The sequence below is a fragment of the Macaca fascicularis genome, chromosome 13 (genome assembly GCF_037993035.2).
Source record: "Macaca fascicularis isolate 582-1 chromosome 13, T2T-MFA8v1.1".
NCBI lineage: Eukaryota > Metazoa > Chordata > Mammalia > Primates > Cercopithecidae > Macaca > Macaca fascicularis.
Window position 1 is genome coordinate 120,404,769 of NC_088387.1, and position 23,045 is coordinate 120,427,813.

The 23,045-nt window shown below is 49.5% G+C and overlaps 1 protein-coding gene across 6 annotated transcripts in view; it reads left to right on the forward strand.

The window, feature by feature from the left end:
* Positions 1-542: 542 nt before the first annotated feature.
* PXDN (peroxidasin) overlaps positions 543-23,045 on the forward strand; it is a 112,332-nt gene continuing 89,829 nt past the window's right edge. For 2 of the 6 annotated variants that reach the window (XM_045369895.3, XM_074012482.1), the window contains exon 1: positions 543-636. Coding sequence is in view for 2 of the 6 variants with exons in the window: in XM_045369892.3 (XP_045225827.2) it covers positions 978-1,177 (200 nt within the window). In the remaining 4 variants the exon portion in view is untranslated. Of the gene's footprint in view, positions 637-917; positions 1,235-23,045 lie in introns of those variants that run through there. The other 4 variants (XM_074012479.1, XM_074012481.1, XM_045369892.3 and 1 more) reach the window with 2 other exon arrangements.

Here is a 23,045-nt window from a genome sequence, read left to right on the forward strand (position 1 = left end):
CTCTGAATCTGGCACTGTCACCCTGCAGCCTGGGTTCAACAATTTGGCCTCACCTTCCTTATCTGTGAAATTCAGAGACTGGGTCCTTGTGAGATGACTGGAGAGAATGTATGAACTATGTGAGAACACCACCTTTAACTGTGCATATTTCACGCAGTGTCTTCCCTCCTTTCCAAAGTCTTCTGCTGTCTCTAGACACACCCGACGTGGGCGGGTTCCCTGGGTCTCCACCTAGGACTGTCCCACGAGGACAGGCACTGAAGGCCGCGAGCATCCCGGGGGCTGTGCTGCGCCAAGGACTCCACACAGGGCGTTTCATGCTCCCAACGGTGCTGAGCCAGGCAGCCGGCAGAGAGCTGACAGGCCCCGGGGAGCCGGAACGCCTGGGTCTAACCTTCCTGCAAAGACTCCCTTGCTATGCGCCTTGGGGCTTGGGCCTCAGTTTCCTCAAAAGGAATAAGGAGCTTTTTTGAATGTTGAATAATTTCCTACATGGTTGCGGGTAGGGAGAGGGAGAGAGAGGAGCGCGCGTGCGCGCCTGCAATCGTGCCTGGATCAGAGCAGGCGCTCTGAAAGTGTTACAAACAGCAAGGCGCCAAGAAAAAACCCCGTACTGCGCGCAGGCAGAAACCACGGGTAAGAAAAGTGGAAAAGCTTCGCGTAGGCCCCAGGGTCCCGAGTCCCGAGCGCAGAATCAGGGGTGCCAATGCTCTCCTCCGCGCTCCCGAGCGCTCGCCTTGGGCATGCGGGCCGCCCCACCTGGATACGGGCGCCCGGGCCGGACACTGGGGCCCCGGGTTCTCGCCCCGCCCCGCCCTCGGGGATTCGGAGGGGCCGGGAGGAGCCTCGCGCATGTGCACAGCTGGCGCCCCCCGCCCCCAGCGCACAGCTGGGACGTGGGCCGCGGCCGGGCGGGCGCAGTCGGGAGCCGGCCGTGGTGGCTCCGTGCGTCCGAGCGTCCGTCCGCGCCGTCGGCCATGGCCAAGCGCTCCAGGGGCCCCGCACGCCGCTGCCTGCTGGCGCTTGTGCTGTGCTGCGCCTGGGGGGCGCTGGCCGTGGTGGCCCAGAAGCCGGGCGCAGGGTGTCCGAGCCGCTGCCTGTGCTTCCGCACCACCGTGCGCTGCATGCATCTGCTGCTGGAGGCCGTGCCCGCCGTGGCGCCGCAGACCTCCATCCTGTGAGTGCGGCTGGGGGCGCGGGGTCCGGGGGTTCGTGGAGATCCGGGAGCGCAGGGGTGAGCGGAGGCGGGGTGCGCGGAGGGTGGAGGGGGCCTCGGGCGCGCGGGGTCCTGGGGGCTCGGGACGCAGAAGCGAACCTCCGAAGGGGAACGTGGGGGGACCGGGGCGGGGGGACCCGCTGGGCCTTTGTCCGCCCTGCCCGACACGCCGAGGGGCGGACCAGAGCGCTGTGCGCGCGGCCTCCGGAGCCGCCTTTGTTCGGAACTCGGAATCCCCGCAGGACGGGGAAGTTGTTGGAGCCGCCGGGGGAAGCCCCGCTCGCCTCCCGCCACCCCCCAAGCTCCGCGGGCCGCCTGCTTCCCTCTGGTTCGCGGCTCCTCCTCCGCTCACCTTTGCCCCGCTCAGGACCCCTCGGTCCCCCTCCGCTCCCCGAGCGCGGCGCAGCCCCCTCCGTCCTCCCACCCCCCTCCCCCGGTTCCTCGTCCTGTTCTCTCCCCTCCGCTCTCTTCCTCCTCCCCCGCCTTCCTCCTTCTCTTCCTCCTCCTCCCCCCTTCCTCCTCCTCCCCCGGTCTCCGCCCTCTCCCCCTCCCCCGCCCCTTGGAGCGCGGTGCCCACCCCATCCCCCCGCGCCGGGGACGCCTCCCCAGAGGAGCCTCAGTTCCCGCGGCCGCGGCGCCCCGGCTCCCAGTGCCCCCGCATCCGCCCGCAGCGTCCTCTCCTGGGGTGTCCCGGGGGCCCTGCGCTTCTCAGGGGCTTTTCCTGCGCCCAGAGCGAGCCGGGCGGCCGGGGTTCCCGAGAGGGGCCGCGCGGGTCTAGACGGAGCCGGGGCTCAGAGCGGGTTTCTGCCCCGGGCGCTTCTTTCGTTTCTAATCCACGCGACCGTGTTCGCGGTTGCGCCAAACGTTTAAGCGGATGCGTTGCGTGGGGGTTGACCCCCCGTGTCCCCCCGCGGGCCTCCCCGTGCCACGGTCTCCACAGCAGGAATCCCCGTTCCTCCGCGCCGGGCTCCAGGTACCCAGGTGCCGCCAGAGTTCGCTGCAGGCCTCCGGTGTTCGGAAGCGACTCGGATTCGGCGTTTTCGGAACCTTCTGTGAAGGCGGCTGCGTTTCAGGCGCCGACTGTGATTTAGTCCTATAGCGACTCTTCTGCATGCCAAAAATAGTTCTCACTTTTCTTAGCTGAGCCAGAGGACTTTCTGGCACCACCAGAGTCTGCAAAAGTGGTAAAATAATTGAGTGAACAGTTCAGGAAGTGGCGGCCAGTGCGCTCACCTCCGAAACGAAGCGCTGGGACAGACCACCGCCCCCCCGGGGTCGCCGGGTTTGCTGGCCGCTTCCTGCAGGCCCTGGGGCGGGGCGGGGGCGCGAGTTCCTCTCCCCCTGGGAAATTGTTCCTCCGGAGAGAGACCAAGGCTTTCTTTCCAGAGCCCGTGAATGGTCAGCCCAGGCCGGACGTCTCGGGGACATCTCACTCAAAAGCGGTGGACTTTTAGAATGGAACCGGGTGAGGTTTCCCTGGGTCTGGATAATGTAATTTTTGCTGAGCCAGTGGAAGAATGGGACCCCGAAGTCATTTTTCACATCTGGTCAGTTTCATAAAGCTTGCGGTATGCTTTGTCCCGGAATATTAATTGCTTGTTGAAAATAACATGTTAAAGTAAGTGTCGTAGAACACACATGGGGCCCTGTGCTGCGCTTTGCATGGTGTGCTCGTCCACAAACACCTCACCGAATTTGAAAAAGGAGCTGAGAGTAGACGGTGATATCATCCTCAGCTCTCACAACACTTCCTCAAAGGATACATTTGCGTCCATTTGTGTCTTATACGTTCAGGAGTTTTTGCAGTCTTCAGTGATACTTTGAAAGGTCGCTGTTGAGTCACATTGCTGCTGTGAGGCAGGTAGACTGGTAGCTGTTAAGTTGATCAAATCCCTTATAGAACTAAAGACTTTACTGGAGAAATGAACATACCCATTTTATGGCGGTGGAAACAGAAGTTCTGGGAGAGAAGGGCAGCTCCTGATGCTATTCCTGTGGCCCAGAGGAGGAGGGTAGCGCTGGTGGCCAGAATGGAGTCCTGGCTGGATGCATTCCAGCCGGGTGATTTTTAGCAGGACCTGTGTTCCCTGGGAGAACGTGAGGGTGTAGCCGTGCGGACCTAGGCACAGTGGACACGTCATGAGCAAGCGCCAGGGAGTGCAGCCTGGGGAGGCAGGGACGGAGGGAAGAGGGACACCCGTTCTGCGGGGACATCATGTTGAGGGGTCTCTGGGGGCATGGTCTGTAGGCTGTTGCTGGAGATGACACAGTTATACATGATACATGCTACACGTGAAGCACCATTTCATGTCCACTTTCAGCATTCTCCCAGGACTGTGCTCTCATGTATATGTGATTATTTTCTATTAAAATTTTTTGGTAGAAATTGGGAACATACTATGTATGAAAATTAAAAAAAAAACCTGCCCCAAAGTTAGTTGGGCCATCCAACCATCACAGTGTCCCTTTGCTTTTAAGAGACTCATCTCCACCCCATCTCCACAAAAGATTAAATCAGAGCCATTGGAAACATCTTACTGCTCCTTCCCCTCAAATGCTCCACAGGTGTGTTTAAGTGGGTCTGATACTGGATTGTTTGAATTGTGGCTTGGGGGCTTTGGAAATAAGCCCACCCATGACTCAGTTTGGATTGACCTTTGAGTGCCCTCAGCTCAGTTTGGGTTGACCTTTGAGTGCCCTCAGGGTCTCCTGGAGAGTGCCTCCCCTCCGGAGGCCTGACTTAGTTCAGCTGTGTAGAAATGCTTGGTTTTTGAATACAGTTTCATTCTGTATCCAACACAATAGAAGTTTATCACAATGGTAGTTCAAAGCTAGTATTAAAGTTTGCCGTTGGACGCCCCTTCCTTTCCTCCTCTCAACCCCAGCTTCTTTGGGGAGGTCACATTTGAAACGTTATTCATTGCAGTTGCGCCGCTCGGGTGCTGGCTGGACACACTGGAGCTAGGCCCTCCACGCCCTCCTCCTGTCCTGCCTTCCTCTCTTCCCTGGAGCCGCCACGGTTGAGGCTGTGGTCTTGGACTCATCAAAACCAACATCCTCACCACAGTCCAGGCCACTGCAAGCCATGGATTGTCCCAAACTGTAGTTTTGTGACAGAAACGCTGACATTGGAGGGGTCTGGGTACGTGGAGCTTGGGGTGGGCTCAAGGAGGTCACATTGCAGAGAAACTACAGGCAGATGCCATGGCAGGCGGGGCGGGGCCTCTTCCTCCTGCAGGATCTCCAGACAGCTGCTGCTCATTCTCAGTTTTTCTCACCATCTACTGGGTGTTCAGGCCTCGCTGTGTGCTGTGTGTTGGGCCACCCACAGAAAAGAAGACTGGAACCCGCCTTCATGGAATCCCCGTCCAGCGGGGGCTCCCGGAGAGTGAGGGGGCTTACTGGGAGTGGTAGGATGACCCCAGGTGTGTGCAGGCCTGGTGGGACGGGGGATGGGGGCACAGAGCGCTTGGGACCTGCACTCTTGGTGGTCTGGCCTGTGTCCACATGGGCAGAAGGTTCCAGTGTTGCTGCTCTGTGGGTCTCCACCGTCCTGCAGGTCCCGCAGACCCTCTGGGGCTCAGAGTTGATAGGTAGGAGTGGGTCTTTGGGCCTTTTAACTGACTTCCTGTGTCCAGGAGACTGCGTCCCCTGAGTCACATCGGCCCCTGAGTCACATCAGCCCTGAGGTTGATCCTTGGAGCTTCCCTGACCTCCCTTGGAGAATTGGCCGCCTTTCGGAGAGGACCTCTCCTCCTCACACGTAGATAGACGTCACAGGGTGTTGCCTGGCACGCAGGGAGCCAGCTGGCTGGTGCTGGAGAGGGGCCCGCCTGCCGGGGACTCCCTGGCTCTCCACCCTCAGCACTTTCCATACCCTCCTCCTCCTCTGCATCCTCCTGCTCCTGGGAAGTTCCCTCACATCTGACTGCAGCTTCTGGGAGCTCCCGCAGCCCCCGGACGCCAGGCCCCTCCTCCTTTGGGCAGGAGACTGCAGTGGTCCTGGGGTGTGAGCGGGAGCCTGGGGCTTCTCCGCCCTAGGCGGATGAGTCTGGGTTGCATCTGCTGGGAGGGTCCTGCAGGCGCTAGTGTCAGTGTTTGCCTTCCATAGAACAAATGGTGACTTCCTGTTTATTGGCAGGACAGAGTCAAAGACTGTATTATTGTCACGCAAATACGTTTGAAAAGTACCATACAGATACTTAAAACGTATTTAGAAAATACGTTGATAATCTATCTTTGCAAGGTGGTAGGCGGACCACACATTTTCTCAGCATGGGAGCCTGGGAGATGGGTTGATCTTCAGAGCTCTCTGTGTTCTGTGGCCAGAAGAGGAAAATTATCAGTGTTCAAAATAAGCTTAGAGAGGGCCCATCCCCAAGAGAGTGTGTGTTGGGACCTTTCCTGGGATGTCCAGTTTGCCCTTCAGGGGAGTATGTGAGACCCCCAGGCTTTCACCAGGACTTTAACCTTTGAAAACCAGTATGTGAATATGTGAGTGCTGCATGTCTGCAGAGTGCTCTCTCCTTAGGAAGTCAGAGTAATTGAGCTCTTCTATTGTTAGAACTTGCCTCCCTGCTGTGTTTTTTCATCTGTCAAGGAAATAGTTGTAAAAAGAAAGCACATCCTTCTATATGACTCTGAATCCATGGGCAGCTCCAGCTTCAAGCGCGGCTTGATCCAGGGTCCACAGGCTGTGATATTCTATAGTTTTCTCCCCTGGATGGGTGACTTGGCTTGCTTCTCTGTTGTGACTCAGTTTCCCTAGTTGCTGATGTTTGGCAGCTGTATAGTTCCCTTCCGACAGAGCTCAGTCCAGTGGAAAGAGAATGCATGACTCATTCTTAGTGCACAAGCAGAAGTTTGGGGAATTGTCTTAATGGACCAGATGGTCTGTGTGGCACACCAGTTTTCAAGATGTCTGTGAGTGGGCAGGAGGCCTTGCCACTGGGTCTGGAGTGCATGACTCCCTTCTGGGGCCATGGATGGCATCTGATCTTCCCTGAACACGCTGGCCAGAAGCTGATGAGGGCCCCTTGCCTGGGGTAAAACCTGGGCCTTTTTAAGCAAAGTGAGTGTTGCATCGTCCAGGCAGGAGCCTCCATGGCACAGATCCAGGGTTCAAAATTAAATATGTAAACACAAACAAAGACAAAATTCCAGTCTGCAGGGCAGATCTCCTCATGAATCTCAAAGCTAGGTAAGAGTCGGAAGATCAGGCTGGGTGTGGTGGCTCATGGCTGTAATCCCAGCACTTTGGGAGGCCAAGGCAGGCAGATTGCCTGAGCTCAGGAGTTCGAGACCAGCCTGGACTACATGGCGAAACGACTTCTCTACTAGAAATAGAAACAATTAGCTGGGCCTGGTGGTGCGCACCTGTGGTCCCAGCTACTTGGGAGGCTGAGGCATGAAAATTGCTTGAGCCTGGGAGGCGGAGGTTGTAGTGAGCTGGGATCACACCACTGCACTGCAGCCTGGGTGACAGAGCGAGACCTAGTCTCAAAAAAAAAAAAAAAAGTTTGAAGATAACTTGCGTTATACCAATTCCCATTGGCGTATGATGAGATAAATACCTTTTTGATTGGAGAATCCAAGTGTTTTTCCTTTGCACATGACAGTAAGAAGAAGCTAAAATAGATGCAAATGTATCAAGTCCTGCCGGGCCCACAGCAGTGCTCTGGGAGGGGAGCTCAGGCCCGGGAATCGGGTGATCTCTCAGGAATACAGAGATCTTCCCGGCTCCTGCTCAGGGTCTGGAGCTGAGAAGCAACTGTCGGCCTCTGGTCTTTTAGTGACCAACATGTGAGAGCTCTCATGCTTCCCAGCGCCCAGGTTTACTAATTATTTTAAGTGATAGTTCCATATGTTTTTGGGGTTCAGAAGAAAATGTGATTTATTTACAAGTACCTTTTTTCAGGGAATTCAATTTAAGAGAAGACAAACTTTACCATGTTTGATGCTTAAATAGCCGATCAGGATATTTTGTATGTTAGTGGTATCTCTCTCTCTTTTTTTTTTTTTTTTTTGGAGATGGAGTCTCAGTCTTTTGCCCAGGCTGGAGTGCAGTGGTGCGATCTCCGCTCACTGCAAGCTACACCTCCTGGGTTCACGCCATTCTCCTACCTCAGCCTCCCGAGCAGCTGGGACTACAGGTGCCCGCCACCACGCCTGGCTAATTTTTTGTATTTTAAGTAGAGATGGGATTTCACTGTATTAGCCAGGATGGTCTCCATCGTGATCCACCTGCCTCGGCCTCCAAAGTGCTGGGATTACAGGCGCGAGCCACTGCACCCGGCCTGTTAAGTGGTATCTCTCTATGTGGGCCAGTAGCTCCCCAGGATCGAGGCTGGATGGTTGAATTGTTAAACTGTGCGTGCTGCTGGGCCACATGCATATGACTAAGCACACGTATGTTAGTGGGTGGCTGCATGCTTTTTTTGATGCTAAAGTAATACAACTGATTGATAGATATTTTTCTAAATTGATAACACTAGTAATTTTTGTTTTCTTTGTTTTAAAGTTTATTTTGAAAAACAGGCATTAAGGCGGGTGTGGAGACTCACACCTGTAATCCCAGCACTTTGGGAGGCTGAGGTGGGCGGATCACTTGAGGTCAGGAGTTTGAGACCAGCCTGCCCAACATGGCAAAACCCCATCTCTACTAAAAATACAAAAATTAGCCAGGTGTGGTGGCTCACGCCTATAGTTCCAGCTATCAGGAGGCTGAAGTAGGAGAATCTCTTGAACCTGGAAGGCAGAGGTTGCAGTGAGTTGAGATCGTGCCACTGCACTCCAGCTTGGGGGACAGAGCAAGACTCCGTCTCAAAAAAAAAAAAAAAAGAAAAGAAAAGAAAATAGGCATTATATTTTTCCCCATCTAATTTCTTGTCAGATCCAAAAGGCCACAGCAAAATAGTAAAGCCTAAAATACATCTGAGTGGAAGATTACTCATGCAAGGTAAACTGAAGCTGGCAAAAACAAACAAAACCATGAATAGACTGTCCGCTGTTTCGTGGGTTGGATCTCCCTGGCGTAGGTACGAGATCAGTCATCACTGCTGTTTTGTTCATTGGTTTCTTTATTCTGGAGGATGTTGCTTTCCCTCCTGTTTCAAGTGAAGAGGATGGGAGCCACAGACCCCCAAGGAGCCTAACCCGGAGGCCTGAGGTGGCAAATAGCAGCCGTCCTCCGGGTGTCCGAGGGCCCTGCGCGTTCGGCGTCTTGTTTATTCCAGATCTGGCTGCCTCCTGCGTCATCTGCCCATGGAAAGCAGGGTTCATGCCCTGCTCCTGTCCAGATGCCGAGCACATCTGAGCAGCCCCGAGCACCAGCGCAGGGTGTTTACGGGAAAGCAGGCTGCGGTCAGCCCCACACCCTCCATCCTACCGGGCTGCTGTGTGTTGAGCCCTGCCGAGCTTTGGAGGTTTAGGAGGAGCCTTCGGGAGCATCTGCCTTTTGTTCTACGGTTAAATCAGAAGGAGAAGCTTGACCAGTGACTGTTACCCTATTTGACCTTTGTCCACATGAGAATTTTTACTTAAGAAAACAAAAGCCTTATTAGACATAATGGACATTTTAAAAGGGCACATACTTAAAGTATGCTTGCTAAGTTGTGACATCCACCTCCAGGGTTCAAGTAATCCTCCTGCCTTAGCCTCCTACTTTTAGCTAGTCCTAAGTAGCTGGACTATAGGCATGTGCCCCCATGCCTGGATTTTTTTTTAAATTTATTTTTAAGTTTTTATTTTGTAGAGATGGGGTCTTGCTATTTGCCCAGGCTGATCTACAACTCCTGGCTTCGAGCAGTCCTCCCACCTTGGCCTCTTAAAGCCCTGGGATTACATGTGTGAGCCATTGTGGCTGCCTTGTAATCAGTGATCTTTGATGTTACTATTGTAATTGTTTTGGGGTGTTATAAACCACATCCATGTAAAACTGCAAACCTAACCTAAATGTTGTGTGTGTTCTGACTGTTCCACTGGCTGGCCGTTCCTCCATCTCTTTTCCCTTTCCAGGCTTTATTCCCTGAGACACAGCAATATTGAAATCAGGCCAATTGATAACCCTGCAGTGGCCTTTCCATGTGCTAGTGAAAGGAGAGTTTTATGTCCCTTACTTTAAATCAAAAGCTGGAAATGATTAAGCTCAGTGAGAAGGCATGTCAAAAGCTGAGATAAGTCAAAAGCTAGGTCTCTTGCATCAGTTAGTTTATGGAGGAGGTTTTAGTGGTTTGGGAAGAACAGCAAACCAGCCACAACATTCTGCTCAGCCAAAGTTCGATCCAGAGCAAGGCCCCAACTCTCTTCGTTTCTGTAAAGGCAGAGAGATGAGGAAGCTGCAGAAGGAAGGTTTGGAGCTAGCAGAGATTGGTTCATGAGGTTTAAGGAAAGAAGTCAACTGCATAACATAAAAGTGCAAGGTGAAGCAGCAGATGCTGATGGAGAAGCTGCAGCAAGTTCTCCAGAAGTTCCAGCTAGTATCAGTGATCAGGTGGCTACACGCAACAACAGATTTTTAATGTGGACAGAGCAGCCTTCTATTGGAAGAAGATGCCATCTAGGACTTTCATAGCTAGAGAGGAGAAGTCATTGCCTGGCTTCAAAGCTTCAAAGGACAGGTGACACTCTTGGTAGGAGCTAATGCAGCTGGTGACTTTAAACTGAAGCCAGCGCTCATTTCCCGTTCCCCAACCCTAGTGTCTTAAGGACCGTGCTAAAACTACTGTGTTTCTGCCCTACCAATGGAGAGACAAGGCCCGGATGACAGCATATTTGTTTGCCGCATGGATCTCTGAATATTTTAAGCTCACTGGTGAGACCTACTGCTCAGAAAAAAAGATTCTTTTCAAAATACTGCTGCTCATTTGCAATGCGTCTGGTCACCCAAGAGCTCTGATGGAGAATGCAAAGGGATTAATGTTGTTTTCATGGCTGCTAACACAAAACATCTATTTTGCAGCCCATGAATTAAGGACTAATTTTGACTTTCAAGTCTTATTATTTCATGCATTTATTCCATAAAACTATCACTGCTATAGATAGCGATTTCTCTGATTAAACTGGGCAAAGTCAATTGAAAACCTTCTGGAAAGGCGTCATCATTCTAGATGCCATTAAGAATATTTTTGATTCATGGGGGATCAAAACATCAACATGTACAGGAGTTTGGAAGAAGTGGATTCCAACCCTCATGGACGACTTTGAGGGGTTCAGAGACTTCCGTGGAGAAAGTCACTGCGGATGTGGTGGAAATAGCAAGAGAGCTAGAATTAGAAACGGAGTCTGAAGATATGAGAGAATTGCTGCAACTTCATGATGAAACCAGAACAGATGGGGAGTTGTGTCTACGGATGAGCATACGAAGTGGCTTCTTGAGATGAATTCTACTTCTGGTGAAAATGCTGTGAACATTGTTGAAATGACAACACAAGATCTAGAATATTCCCTAAACCTAGTGGATAAAGCAGCCGCAGGGTTTGAGAGGATTGACTTCAATTTTTACAGGATAGGCAAATATGAGCCTTTGTTTATTTATTTAGAGGCGGAGTCTCACTCTGTTGCCAGGCTGGAGTGCAATGGCACAATCTTGCCTCACTGCAACCTCCGCCTCCCGGGTTCAAGCGATTTTCCTGCCTCGGCCTCCTGAGTAGCTGAGATTACAGCCACGTGCCACCATGCCCAGCTAATTTTTGTATTTTTAATGGAGATGGGGTTTCACTGTGTTGGCCAGAATGGTCTTGAACTCTTGACTTCATGATCCACCGGCCTCAGCCTCCCAAAGTGCTGGGATTACAGGGGTGAGCCACCATACCTGGCCGATGGACTTCAATTTTGAAAGAAGTTCTACTGTGGATAAAAAGCTATGAAACAGCATCACATACTACAGAGAAACCTTTTGGGAAAGGAAGAGCTAATAGATGCGGCAAATGTCATTGTCTTATTTTCAGAGATTGCCACAGCTACCCCAGCCTTCAGCAGCCACCACCCTGATCCTTCAGCAACCAGCAACATCAAAGCAAGGTTCTCTACCAGCAAAAAGAAGAAAATTCTCTGAAGGCTCAGGTGTTTTATAAAATATTTTTAGCAATAAAATATTTTTTAAATAAAGTATGGTCGGGTGTGGTGGCTCACGCCTGTAATCCCAGTACTTTGGGAGGCCGAGGCGGGCGGATCACAAGGTCAGGAGATCGAGACCATCCTGGCTAACATGGTGAAACCCCATCTCCACTAAAAATACAAAAAATTTTCCAGGCATAGTGGTGGGCATCTGTAGTCCCAGCTACTCCAGAGGCCGAAGCAGGAGAATGGCGTGAACCTGGGAGGCAGAGCTTGCAGTGAGCCGAGATTGCACCACTGTACTCCAGCCTGGGCAACAGAGTGAGACTCCGTCTCAAAAAAATAAATTAAAAAAAAATAATAAAGTATGTACTTTTTTTAGATGTAATGCTGTTGCATAATTAATCAGCTATATTGTAGTGAAAATGTAACTTTTATGTACTGGGAGACCAAAACATTCATGTGAATAACCTTTTTGCAATTTTTAGCTTATTTCTGTGATCTGGGCCCAATTTTTGTGATATTGTTGTCCTACATCTTATTTGTACATATGTTATAAACTCAATACTGTACTTTTATGATTTCGTTTAAGTTGTCAGTTATCTTTTTAGAGATTTAAATAAACAAACATGTTTTTAATTCTTTCCAGTGCTGCTTATTCCTATGCGTAGGTTCATAATTCAGTCCTTTTACTTCAAGAACTCTAAAAAAAGTCTTGTAGTGCAGCTCTGTTGGTAATCCGTTCTTTTCGCTTTTGGATGTTTAAAAAGTGCTTTACTTTGCCTTCATTTTTGAGTGATATTTTGCTAAGTAATATTCTGAGTTGGTGGTTTTCTCTGACACGTTTTTTTTTTTTTTTCTTTTTTTGACACAGAGTCTCACTCTGTTGCCCAGGCTGGAGTGCAGCCACACCATCTCAGCTCACTGCAGCCTCCACCTCCCAGGTTCAAGTGATTCTCCTGCCTCAGCCTCCTGAGTAGCTGGGATTACAGGCGCTCACAACCACACCTGGCTAATTTTTGTATTTTTAGTAGAAACGGGATTTCACCATGTTGGCCATGCTAGTCTTGAACTCCTGGCTACAGGTGATCCACCTGCCTCGGCCTCCCAAAGTGCTGGGATTATAGGCGTGAACCACTGCACCCGGCCGACACTGCTTTAAAAACGTCCTTTTACATAGTTTCCCATGAGAAATCTGACACCCATATCGTGTCAGTAGAACATCTGTGTGTTTCTGGCTGCTTTTAAGATTTTCTCCTTATCCCTGGTGTTGAGCAATTGGATTATGATATGCCTTGGTGTGGTTTTATCTGTGTTTCTTATGCTTGGGTTTTTTAATTTTGATTTTAATTTTTTATTTAATTTTATTTAAAAAATTTTGGACCCGTGGATTTACAGATTTCTTCAAATTTGGAAAATTTGGGGGTGTTTCATCTTCAGATGTGTTTTCTGTTCCCACCTTTGTCTCCTCTTCTTTGAAGATTCCAGTTACACATGTATGAGGCCATGGCTCACTCATCTATCACTTAATTTTTTGTAACTGTGTCTTTTTCTCCATGTGTTTCATTTTGGGTAGTTTCTGTTTTTTTGTCTTGAAAGTAACAAGTCTTTCTCAATATCTAATTTGCTGTTAATTCTATGTATTTTTCAAATCAGACATTGTGATTTTCACCTCTAGAAAATGGGCATTAAAAACAAATCTTCCATGACTACTTGATGTCATGACTCCTAGCCTTAGAGTCTGGCTAAGTTTTTTTTTTTTTTTTTTTTTTTTTTTTAAAGTAGAGACGGGGTTTCACCGTGTTAGCCAGGATGGTCTGGATCTCCTGACCACGTGATCCACCCACCTTGGCCTCCCAAAGTGCTGGGATTACAGGTGTGAGCCACTGCGCCTGGCCATATAATTTTAATACTCTACTAACTCTAACATCTGTGGCTGCTCTGGGTTGGTTTTAATTGAATAATTTAATATTCTCAATAGGGGTTGTAATATCCTTCCTTTCATGCCGTATCATTTTTTTAGCAGATTCCAGACAATGGAATTTCACTTTGGTGAGCACTGGACATTTTTGTGCTCTTATAATTATCCTTGAGCTTTGTACTTGGTGCAGTTATATGGAAACAGTTTGGTTCTTTAAGGTCTTGCTTTTAAGATTTGTTGGTCAGGATTGGAGCAGTGCTTTACCTAAGGCTCATCATTTTCAACAGCTGAGGCAAGACCCTTCCCTGTCCCATACCGACTGCCTGTGAATCGTGAGGCTTCCAGTCTGGCTGATGAGATGGCACTGCTCACTTCTGGTCCAGTGTGTGTGGGGCCCTGTGATCCCTAATCCATTTGGGTGGCTCTTTTCTGGCCGTGGGCAGTTTGTGTGGGTCAGGGCTCAGCTCAGTGCTGGACGCTCTGCAGGCCCCTGGGCCTTTTCTCTCCCTATCCCGGGAGGGCTCGGGTGTCCCGTCTCTGTCCTGCCAGTTCTGCCCCCTGGCCTGCCCGGGCTCTCAGCATCGTGTTCTCTCTTAGGCAATGAGCCGGTGCCGTTTTCTGCTCGCTGCATCTGTTTTCCGTCTCGCGCGGATCAGTGCTCTGTTGGCTGATGCCCAGTCACTTGAAAACAGTTGCTTCATGTGTTTTGTCAGTCTTTTGGTGTTTGGTGTTTTCAGTCAGAAGAGAAAGTCTTGCCCCTGTAATCCCGTCTTGTTCTAAAGCAGACATCTCCATTCACGTTTTAAAAACAAATGTTCTCTGAATTTTTAACCTTCTCTGAATTCTTCTGCAAGCAGGTGTGGTAAAATAAATAACATCATAAAATAATGACCACATTCACATTCCCAAGCTCAAATTTAAGGAAAGATGAAAATGACTTAATCCTGGTGTTCTCTGTCTGTCTTTGGAATGCCATTGCTTCAGTCAGGGCCATTGAACTTTAGTTGGTGTCCTGAACAATGGCAGAACCTCATTGCATTAAAATAATGTGAGTTCTCACCCCCCTCACACAAATCCCCGGGCAGATGTTCTTGGCTGGGCAGCTCTTCATTGGAGGTTCAGCTCTGAGCGGTCGGGGGTTGGCCGTGGGATAGCTGTGTGTTTCGTGCCTGAGCTCTGTGGGATGTGGCCGGCCAATTTCGTCTGCGGCTGCCCGCTTCTGGCAGAGGTAGAGGTGAGTGGTTGTCACAAGCCAAGCTGTTTAGTCTGGCTTGGTAAGGACGTGTTTGCTCTAAATTTGACCCAAGGATCCCAGCTCTGCCCCGCCTGCAGCTGCACCATCATCCGTTCCTGGCCTCGAAGCTGTCACGGAAGGGGAGAGAGGAGGTTATGTGGAGGCTCACTGCTCCCACCTGCTCGGAGCTGACCCGCGTTCCTGCTCCCAGCGCACTAGAGAGACGGCACACGTCTCAACCCGGGTGCAAGGGTGCTGGGATGCGGAGGTCAGCTGCGTGTCCAGGAAGCGGAAGTGGGCTGTGAGCTTATCAGTTTTTGCCATAGCTGTCCCAGAGTTTAATAGCATGCAATTATTGCTTACTTTCTTAAAACTTCCTCCTGCTAGTTTGCGTGTGTGTGTGTGTGTGTGTGCGTGCACGCGCGCGCTCTCCTCAACAGTGTCCTGTTGACATGGATGGAGCAGCTCTGCCTGCTTGTCACTTTTCGGAGAGGTCTGTGATGTTGATATTCCCTTTGCTTGCTTCTGTGTTCTGGGACTTACAGTGATTTTACCACCTCCCAACCCAGCTTCTAATGTGGGCTGTAGCAACTACTACCACAGATAGTTTTAAAACTCTCTCCCTCCTCTTCTAACAGGAAGAATTTTGTTATCATTTGGGGATTAAAGGCAGTTTATTTATGCATGATGGCCCAGCGTGATTATTGTGCTAAGGGTAGAATGGTTTCGGCGACTGGAACCATAGGTCACAGCCGGATTGCTTGTAATGCAGTTGCTTAACTGAAGACTTTTCTCTAAGGGATGGGACAGATTTGGGTTTGACCTTATGTGTACCCTGGGTAATTAGAGAAGTAATGGGTCACCAGTGAAGGCTTAGAAGGAAGCCAGCAGGAATCCCGAATTCTCAGCCTGGATCATTGGCTTCTGGGGACCAGGAGTTGGATGTTTGAGTGGTTTTACTCAGATGTAAACATGCCTCCTCCCCTGCCTGTGACTGGGCCGTCTGTCATACCCTGAGCCTGCCCACGGTGCTGCCCTCTAGCCAAGGGGCCCAGCTCTTCCTGTTTACTTAGCGCAATTCTAAAGTTGTGTATCAGTTTGTAAGAGCTTTGGAAATTTGCCCCACTGCCTTCTCTCCAGGACCCCTCAACTGCCCATCCATGTTCACCTCTTGTTGGTGTGGAGTTTGGTTAGGTACACAGAGGGGTATAATCTGCCAGGCCTGTTTGCCACAAGGGCTCAGCAGCTTCTTCTCCGACAAGCTGTCGCTAAGAATTATGATGCCTGCTCTTTCACCCGCTAATTGCGCCATCCGGCTGTCTTTTACAACACATCTTAAAAATATTTTTACGCAAGTTGCACATGTTCATGTTAGAAAAATTTAAAAATAAAGATGAACAAAATGAAACAAATTACTCACATTGCTGTTGTTCAAGAGAAACATTAACTAGTTGGGCTTTGTCCTCAGATGCACACACACGGAAGCATTCACACCTGTGTAGTGTGTAGCAGTATTTGTCTACCTGTTAATATTTATCTGTCGCGTATCTATTTTCAAAAATTGGGTCATGACACATGTTCTGCTCTATAACATGTGGTTTTAAAATCTGGGAATATATTATGATTGTGTGTCTGTTCAGTAATTAGAGGCCTCCATCATCACTGTTAATGGCCACACGGTATTTGTTTGAAATTTGCCGAATTTGCCTAACAGAATTCTTATTATGGGTCATTTCTTTGTTTCTACTTTTCTGCTCCTGCAAACAATATTTCCAAAGTGTGATTGCATCCATTTTTGGTTCGGTCTAGATTGTTTTAGGGCACATTTCTATAGAAATCTTTTTGAAAAAATTTCAGTAGGTTTTTGGGGAACAGGTGGTGTTTGATTACATGAATCAGTTCTTTAGTGGTGAATTCTGAGATTTGGCTGCACCCATCACCGAGCAGTGCACACTGTACCCAATGTGTAGACTTTATCCCTCCCCCCTCCCCCAGCCTGCTGTGGAAACCCTCTGGGAGATTTTGATCTGCACCAGGGAGGTGGTTGGCCCACGGTGTGCTTACCTTGTTGTGTTTTCTGCCTGGCCCCTGTTCATATTTTCCTGCGGATGGATGTTCTCTGTAGCTAAGCGGTGGTGACTTACCTACTACAGGACGAATACAGATTGCACCTACCGAGGGGAGCCTGTAACAGGTGAGGAGGAAGGGCTGAGGGAAGGGTTGGCGGCCGAGGACGCCGTCTCTCTCACCCCGGGATGGTGGATATACAACCTGTGTAAGTGCTGGTGTTTCCTTGCTGAGTAACTGCATTTTGATTATTACAATGTGTTTTTTCTCCAAATGGTTTGATTTTCAGTGTGCCCTGAGAGCCAAACCATCTAGCGTTTGTGCCTGTCATGTGTGTTTATTTGCCAGCTCTGTCTTTATCCCAGGTTGTGACAGTTCTGACAGTTTGCGCTGTGTGGCTTGTCTGTAGCTTGTTTGGCCTCTGCCTTACCTTCAGCTGGTCTTACCAGACCCATAGTCGTGGTGGGACCTGCACACTGGGCCCTACACTGGGAGGAGCTCACAGAGCAGCCAGCCTAGCACCCTGCCTGCTGTTACCTGGGGCGGAGCCTGGTTAGCCGTGGTGGTCGCGTTCTTCAGAGCCCTGGAACCCTGAATGAGTGCTTTGGCCGGGCGCGGTGGCTCAAGCCTGTAATCCCAGCACTTTGGGAGGCCGAGACGGGCGGATCATGAGGTCAGGCGATTGAGACCATCCTAACACGGTGAAACCCCGTCTCTACTTTAAAAAAAAAAAAAAAAAAAAAAAAAGGCCAGGCGCGGTGGCTCAAGCCTGTAATCCCAGCACTTTGGGAGGCCGAGATGGGCGGATCACGAGGTCAGGAGATCGAGAGACCATCCTGGCTAAAACGGTGAAACCCCATCTCTACTAAGAAATACAAAAAATAGCCGGGCGAGGTGGCGGGCGCCTGTAGTCCCAGCTACTCGGAGGCTGAGGCCGGAGAATGGCATGAACCCGGGAGGCGGAGCTTGCAGTGAGCTGAGATCCGGCCACTGCACTCCAGCCTGGGCTACAGAGCGAGACTCCGTCTCAAAAAAAAAAAAAAAAAAAAAAAAAAAAAAAAAAAAAAAAGAGTGCTTGGCCTGTCTCGCTTCTGGAGGACTCATAGGGCTACATCTCTGGCCACAAAAGTTTTATCAAATCGTCCTGTTTCGGGTGCATTTTGGTTGAAGGACACTTTGTTTCTGTGCATTGTTGATTCACTGATGTTATTAACGAGCTGTGGCCGCGAACACCATCCCCTACTCCTGAGTGGAGCTTCTCCACCACACCTGTTCCTTGTGAGGACAGCACAGACAGAACGGCAGCACTGCTTGTGGGCCGTTTCAAATGGCAAAATCACCAACAAAAGCACAGAGAGTGTGAAACACGTGGCCCTAAATAGACCTTGAAAAAGACCCTGTTTACGGTAGGAGAGGGGAAACAAGAGGGCCAGTGTCAGCATCACCAGCTCAGTTGTGGGCCTGGGTATCAGGTGACTCCGTTTTTTCCCCATTCTGCGCCTGTCCACAGATAATGGCGGAGGTGCTGCAAGTACTGATTTTCGAGATGAAGTCATAAATTTGGAATCTGCAAATAATGACGGACTGTATTCTCCAGCTGGTAGCTTCTAGAGAGAGGCTCTGTGCTGAGGGCCCAGGGACCCTGCCAGCAGGGGCGCTTGCCGTGTGACCGCCTCAAGCGAAACCTGCCTCGGAATCTGTGCTGCAGGGTTTACATTAGTCGTTAAGAACAGGACAGTCGGCTGGGTGCAGTGGCTCATGCTTATAATCCCAGCACTTTGGGAGGCTGAGGCAGGCGGATCTCTTGAACTCAGGAGTTAGAGACCAGCCTGGGCAAAATGGCAAGACCCATCTCTACAAAAAATACAAATATTAGCTGGATATGGTGGTGTACACCTGTAGTCCTGGCTGCTCACTTGGAGGCTGAGGCAGGAGGATTGCTTGAGCCTCAGAGGTTAAGGCTGCAGTGAGCTGTGATCGCACCACTGCACTCAAGGCTTGGCAATAGAGCCAGACCCAAGAAAAGAAAAAAGAAAGAAACGAACAGGACAGTCTTGAGCAGAAGAGCACAAGACAGTGAACAGTTCAGCAGTCCCTAACTAATCTTCTTTAGGGGAGAAAATATCTTGCCTTTCAGGTTAGAGCAACTCTAACGTTGTTGTATTTAATGATACTATTAGGAAGTCAGAAGGAACACGCCATGTGGAGGCCCCGCTGGCGGATGCTGGGATGAGATGATCTCAGCTGGCTCTCAGCGATTGACTCACAGCGGGTCTGGTGGGCAGGGGGTTGGACTCCACTGACCTGTGGTGTGATGTGGTGGAGACTTCTTGAGAGGGGTGGGAAGGCTGCCTAATTGAGGGCTGAGGAAAAATGCACCTGTGTGGTGGAACCAGCAGCAGGTGCAGGGCATGTGCCAGCCTTGAGCTGGGGTCCTGCTCTGTGCTTTCCAGATGTGCTCCCTGGAGGATGTGACCGCACCCCTTGAGGCCTCGGCTTCCCCATCTGTAGGAGTCCTGATGAGTAAGGAAGGGTGTGCGTGCAAACCTCCTAGCAACAGCCAAGCACAGTAGATGCTCTTGCAGTGGAAGCTGCTTATTATTCCGGCTTGCATGGAATCCTGCACGTTTAAGTGTGATAAATTGAAATACGAGGCCGTGCCAAAGAAGTCCAAAGTAGGGTCAGGAAGAGGCAGCAGGAGGGACTTGGGATGGCTGTGAGGGGTGGTGGCGCTTCTCCGGGTGGAGCGTGGGCTGTGTGGGACTCGGGATGGCTGTGAGGGGTGGTGGCGCCTCTCCGGGTGGAGCGTGCGCTGTGTGGGACTCGGGATGGCTGTGAGGGGTGGTGGGACTTCTCCGGGTGGAGCGTGGGCTGTGTGGGACTTGGGATGGCTGTGAGGGGCGGTGGCGCTTCTCCGGGTGGAGAATGGGCTGTGTGGGACTCGCAGGGCTCAGTCAGCCGTTACTTCATGGGCTGGCTTTAATTGAAACGGATACTTCGATGCAAACAGGAAATTACAAGGAAGCAGAGTGTTCACTTCATTTTAGAATGGCAATTTTGTCTAACAGACCAGACCTATATGTTTAAGAAACATCTGATTTTTTTTTTTTTTTTTTGAGACGGAGTCTTGCTCTGTCACCCAGGCTGGAGTGCAGTGGCCGGATCTCAGCTCACTGCAAGCTCCGCCTCCCGGGTTCACGCCATTCTCCTGCCTCAGCCTCCCGAGTAGCTGGGACTACAGGCGCCCGCCACCTCGCCCGGCTAAGTTTTTTGTATTTTTAGTAGAGACGGGGTTTCACTGTGTTAGCCAGGATGGTCTCGATCTCCTGACCTCGTGATCCGCCCGTCTCGGCCTCCCAAAGTGCTGGGATTACAGGCTTGAGCCACCGCGCCCGGCCAGAAACATCTGATTTTCCCTTTTGAGACGGCACTTGGTGCATTCCGGGGGTCCAGGACATGATCCGTGAGTGTGCCCTTCCCTTCCCAAAGTCCTGTCCTTATTTTTTAAAAAGCAATTCTCGATTTCTAAAGGGTCATACTCACATAGATCTATGTTAAGTCTTTGCTAAGAACTACAGACAATAAAAACGGAAATTCAGATTTATTTTAAATAAAATATAAGGCTGATGCTGGTAGAGATGGAAAGATTTTGACTTAGCACTGATTGAAACTCTTTGATTAACATTTTTTTCTGCGGAGACAAAAATAAGACTATAACAGCTCTCAGGCAGGAAGATTTCTTCACTGAGAATTGTTGTGGGAAAGAAACATGGTTTTCTAGACAGAATGCGATGGTATCTGTGTGTTTCAACAGTGGAAAACAAAGGCTGCAGTTTATCTGGAGTCCTTGTCATTAAATTTATGCTCCTTTTCCTAGTCATAGCCAAACTTCCTTTTGGAAATAAGATGAGACTTGTTGCATCCTGGTATGAAGCAAATATTTCTAAAAATCTATAACCAGCAGAGCAACACTTTTAATTTTTAAAATATCAGTTAAAGCAGATACAATTACTCATGATTGTAGTTTACTCAAACACGTGGGATGTTTGTATTGGCATGGCAACAGGTGGCTGATAGGAGTCTTGAACACTTGTTTTCTTGTGCATGTTTTTTTCATTGTATAATTTTCTTGGATCAGTGCCCTTGTCACCCCATCCATTCACATGTTTACCCATCCATCCATAATCCCTCTTTCATCCATTCATTCATCCATCTATCCATCCATCTGTCCATTAATCCATTCATTCATCCATCTGCTCATTTATTAATCTATCCGTCTGTCCATTCATAATCACCTATCCATTTATCCATCCATCCATTCATTAGTCCATCCATCTGTCCATTCATCTGTAATGACCCAACCATCTATTCTTCTATCCATCCATTAATTTACTCATTCATCAATCTACGCATTTATTAGTTCATCTGTCCATTCATCCATAACCACTTGTCCATCTATTTATCCAGTCATCCATCCACCCATTAATCCATTCATTCATCCATTCATTAGTTTATCCATCTTTCCATTCATCCATAACCACACATCCATCTATTTATTCATCCTTCTATCCCTCCATCTATCCATCATTAATGCATTCATTCATCCACCTTTCCATTCATTAGTCCATCTATCTGTTCATTCATTCATAACCACTCATCCATCTATTCTTTCTTCCATTCATTAATTCATTCATCCATCTGTCCATTCATTCATAACTATTCATCCATTTTCCAGTCAGCCATCAATGTATCCATTCATTAGTCCAACCGTCCATTCATCCATAGCCACTCATCCATCTATTCATCCATCCATCCGTCCATCCATTAATCCATTCATTCATCTATCCATTCATCCATTCATTCATCTATCCATTCATTAGTCCATCCATTTGTCCATTCATCCATAATCACCCACCTGTCTATCCATCCATGATGCGTGCATCCATCCATCCACACATCCATCTTTCCATCTAGCTCCCTACCCATGCACCCATCCATCCATCCCTCACTACTGGAATCACTGTGAAGTGTCCCACACTGGTGACAGCAGCAGGCTGTCAGGTGCTAGTAGTCCAGAAGGGGTCAGGCTGTGAGGCACACCCTGCCATGTAACCCTGTGCCCCTTGAGCCACAGCCTGTCCCTGCTTCCTTGTACCCCCTCCCATATTTCAAGAATGGTGTTGGAAGCCCAGCTAGAGGGTCATAGAGAAGGAGGTAGCTATGGAAGGAGCCCCATCTGTAGACGCACACCTCTTTTCTCCTAAGTTCAGAATGCACTGATTTTAAAATACAACTTTATTATATTTTTTGAGGGGAGGTTAGAGAAGCCTCCTTTGCTGGGAGGTTCCTCAGAGTTCTGTGTCTAGCAGGCTTTTTCAACTGGTTGTTGAGAAAATAAAGCTCCAAAGAAAATGATGTGGGTGAATATGTTCCAGTTCTTCTGAGGATCACAGCCAGCTAGAATCTGGATGCTGGGATAACCCATGCATTGCACACAGTGGATGCTGCGTTGAGATTCTCCTGTTCTCAATTTCTCACTGGAGAGGGACTGCCAAGCCACCGGGACTCTGAGGACTCAGTGCCGAGAGAGGAGACTGCATCAGCATCACAGTCCCGGGGTGAGGGAATGGCCATGCTGGCTGGTGACCGGAATAACCTGAGGTCAAGTGAAGACGTCCACATGGAGAACTTTCAAGAGGGACTGCTTGGCTTAATTTTATTCTTTTTACATGTTCTATTTTGTGTCCGCTCGCTCAGAAACTTCCTGATAGTTCATTTTCAGCCTGTCCGTTGTCAGCCCTCTTGGGTTCATTATTTCTCGCATACCTCTTTGTCCTGTGGTATTTTCTCATTGATAAAACTGTCTACTTGGCGCTTTAAAAAGCATTTCCTCATTCACTCATCAGCCTGGCTTGCCTTTCTCGTCTTCCTAACAAGTCACGTGTATGTGGGAAGTCCCCTAGGTCAGATCCCCTTTGAGTCTCTTAGTAACTATTTGGTATAAATATTTCTTGATTCCATTTTATGATTCATTTCCTCAGTGGAGGTCATTAAAACACAGCCTGATTTGAAGCTTTTATTTTATTTATGTATTTATTTTTTTGAGATGGAATCTCTCTGTCGCCCAGGCTGGAGCACAGGAGCGCGATCTCGGCTCGCTCCAAGCTCTGCCTCCCGGGTTCACGCCATTCTCCTGCCTCAGCCTCCCGAGTAGCTGGGACCACAGGCGCCCACTACCACGCCCGGCTACTTTTTTGTATTTTTAGTGGAGACAGGGTTTCACTGTGTTAGCCAGGATGGTCTCGATCTCCTGACCTCATGATCCGCCCACCTTGGCCTCCCAAAGTGCTGGGATTACAGGCGTGAGCCACTGTGCCTGGCTGATTTGAAGCTTTTAGAAAAGCAACAAGCAAAACTCAATCTGTTTCAGTAGAGTCTGGAGTCAGTTACTTCCTGGGCTTGGTTTGTGAAGAGGGGCTTCCTGCCTGCCGGTTGGCTGAATCCTGGATGAATGCCCAGTGGGATAACATGATTCATCCATTTATTTTGCT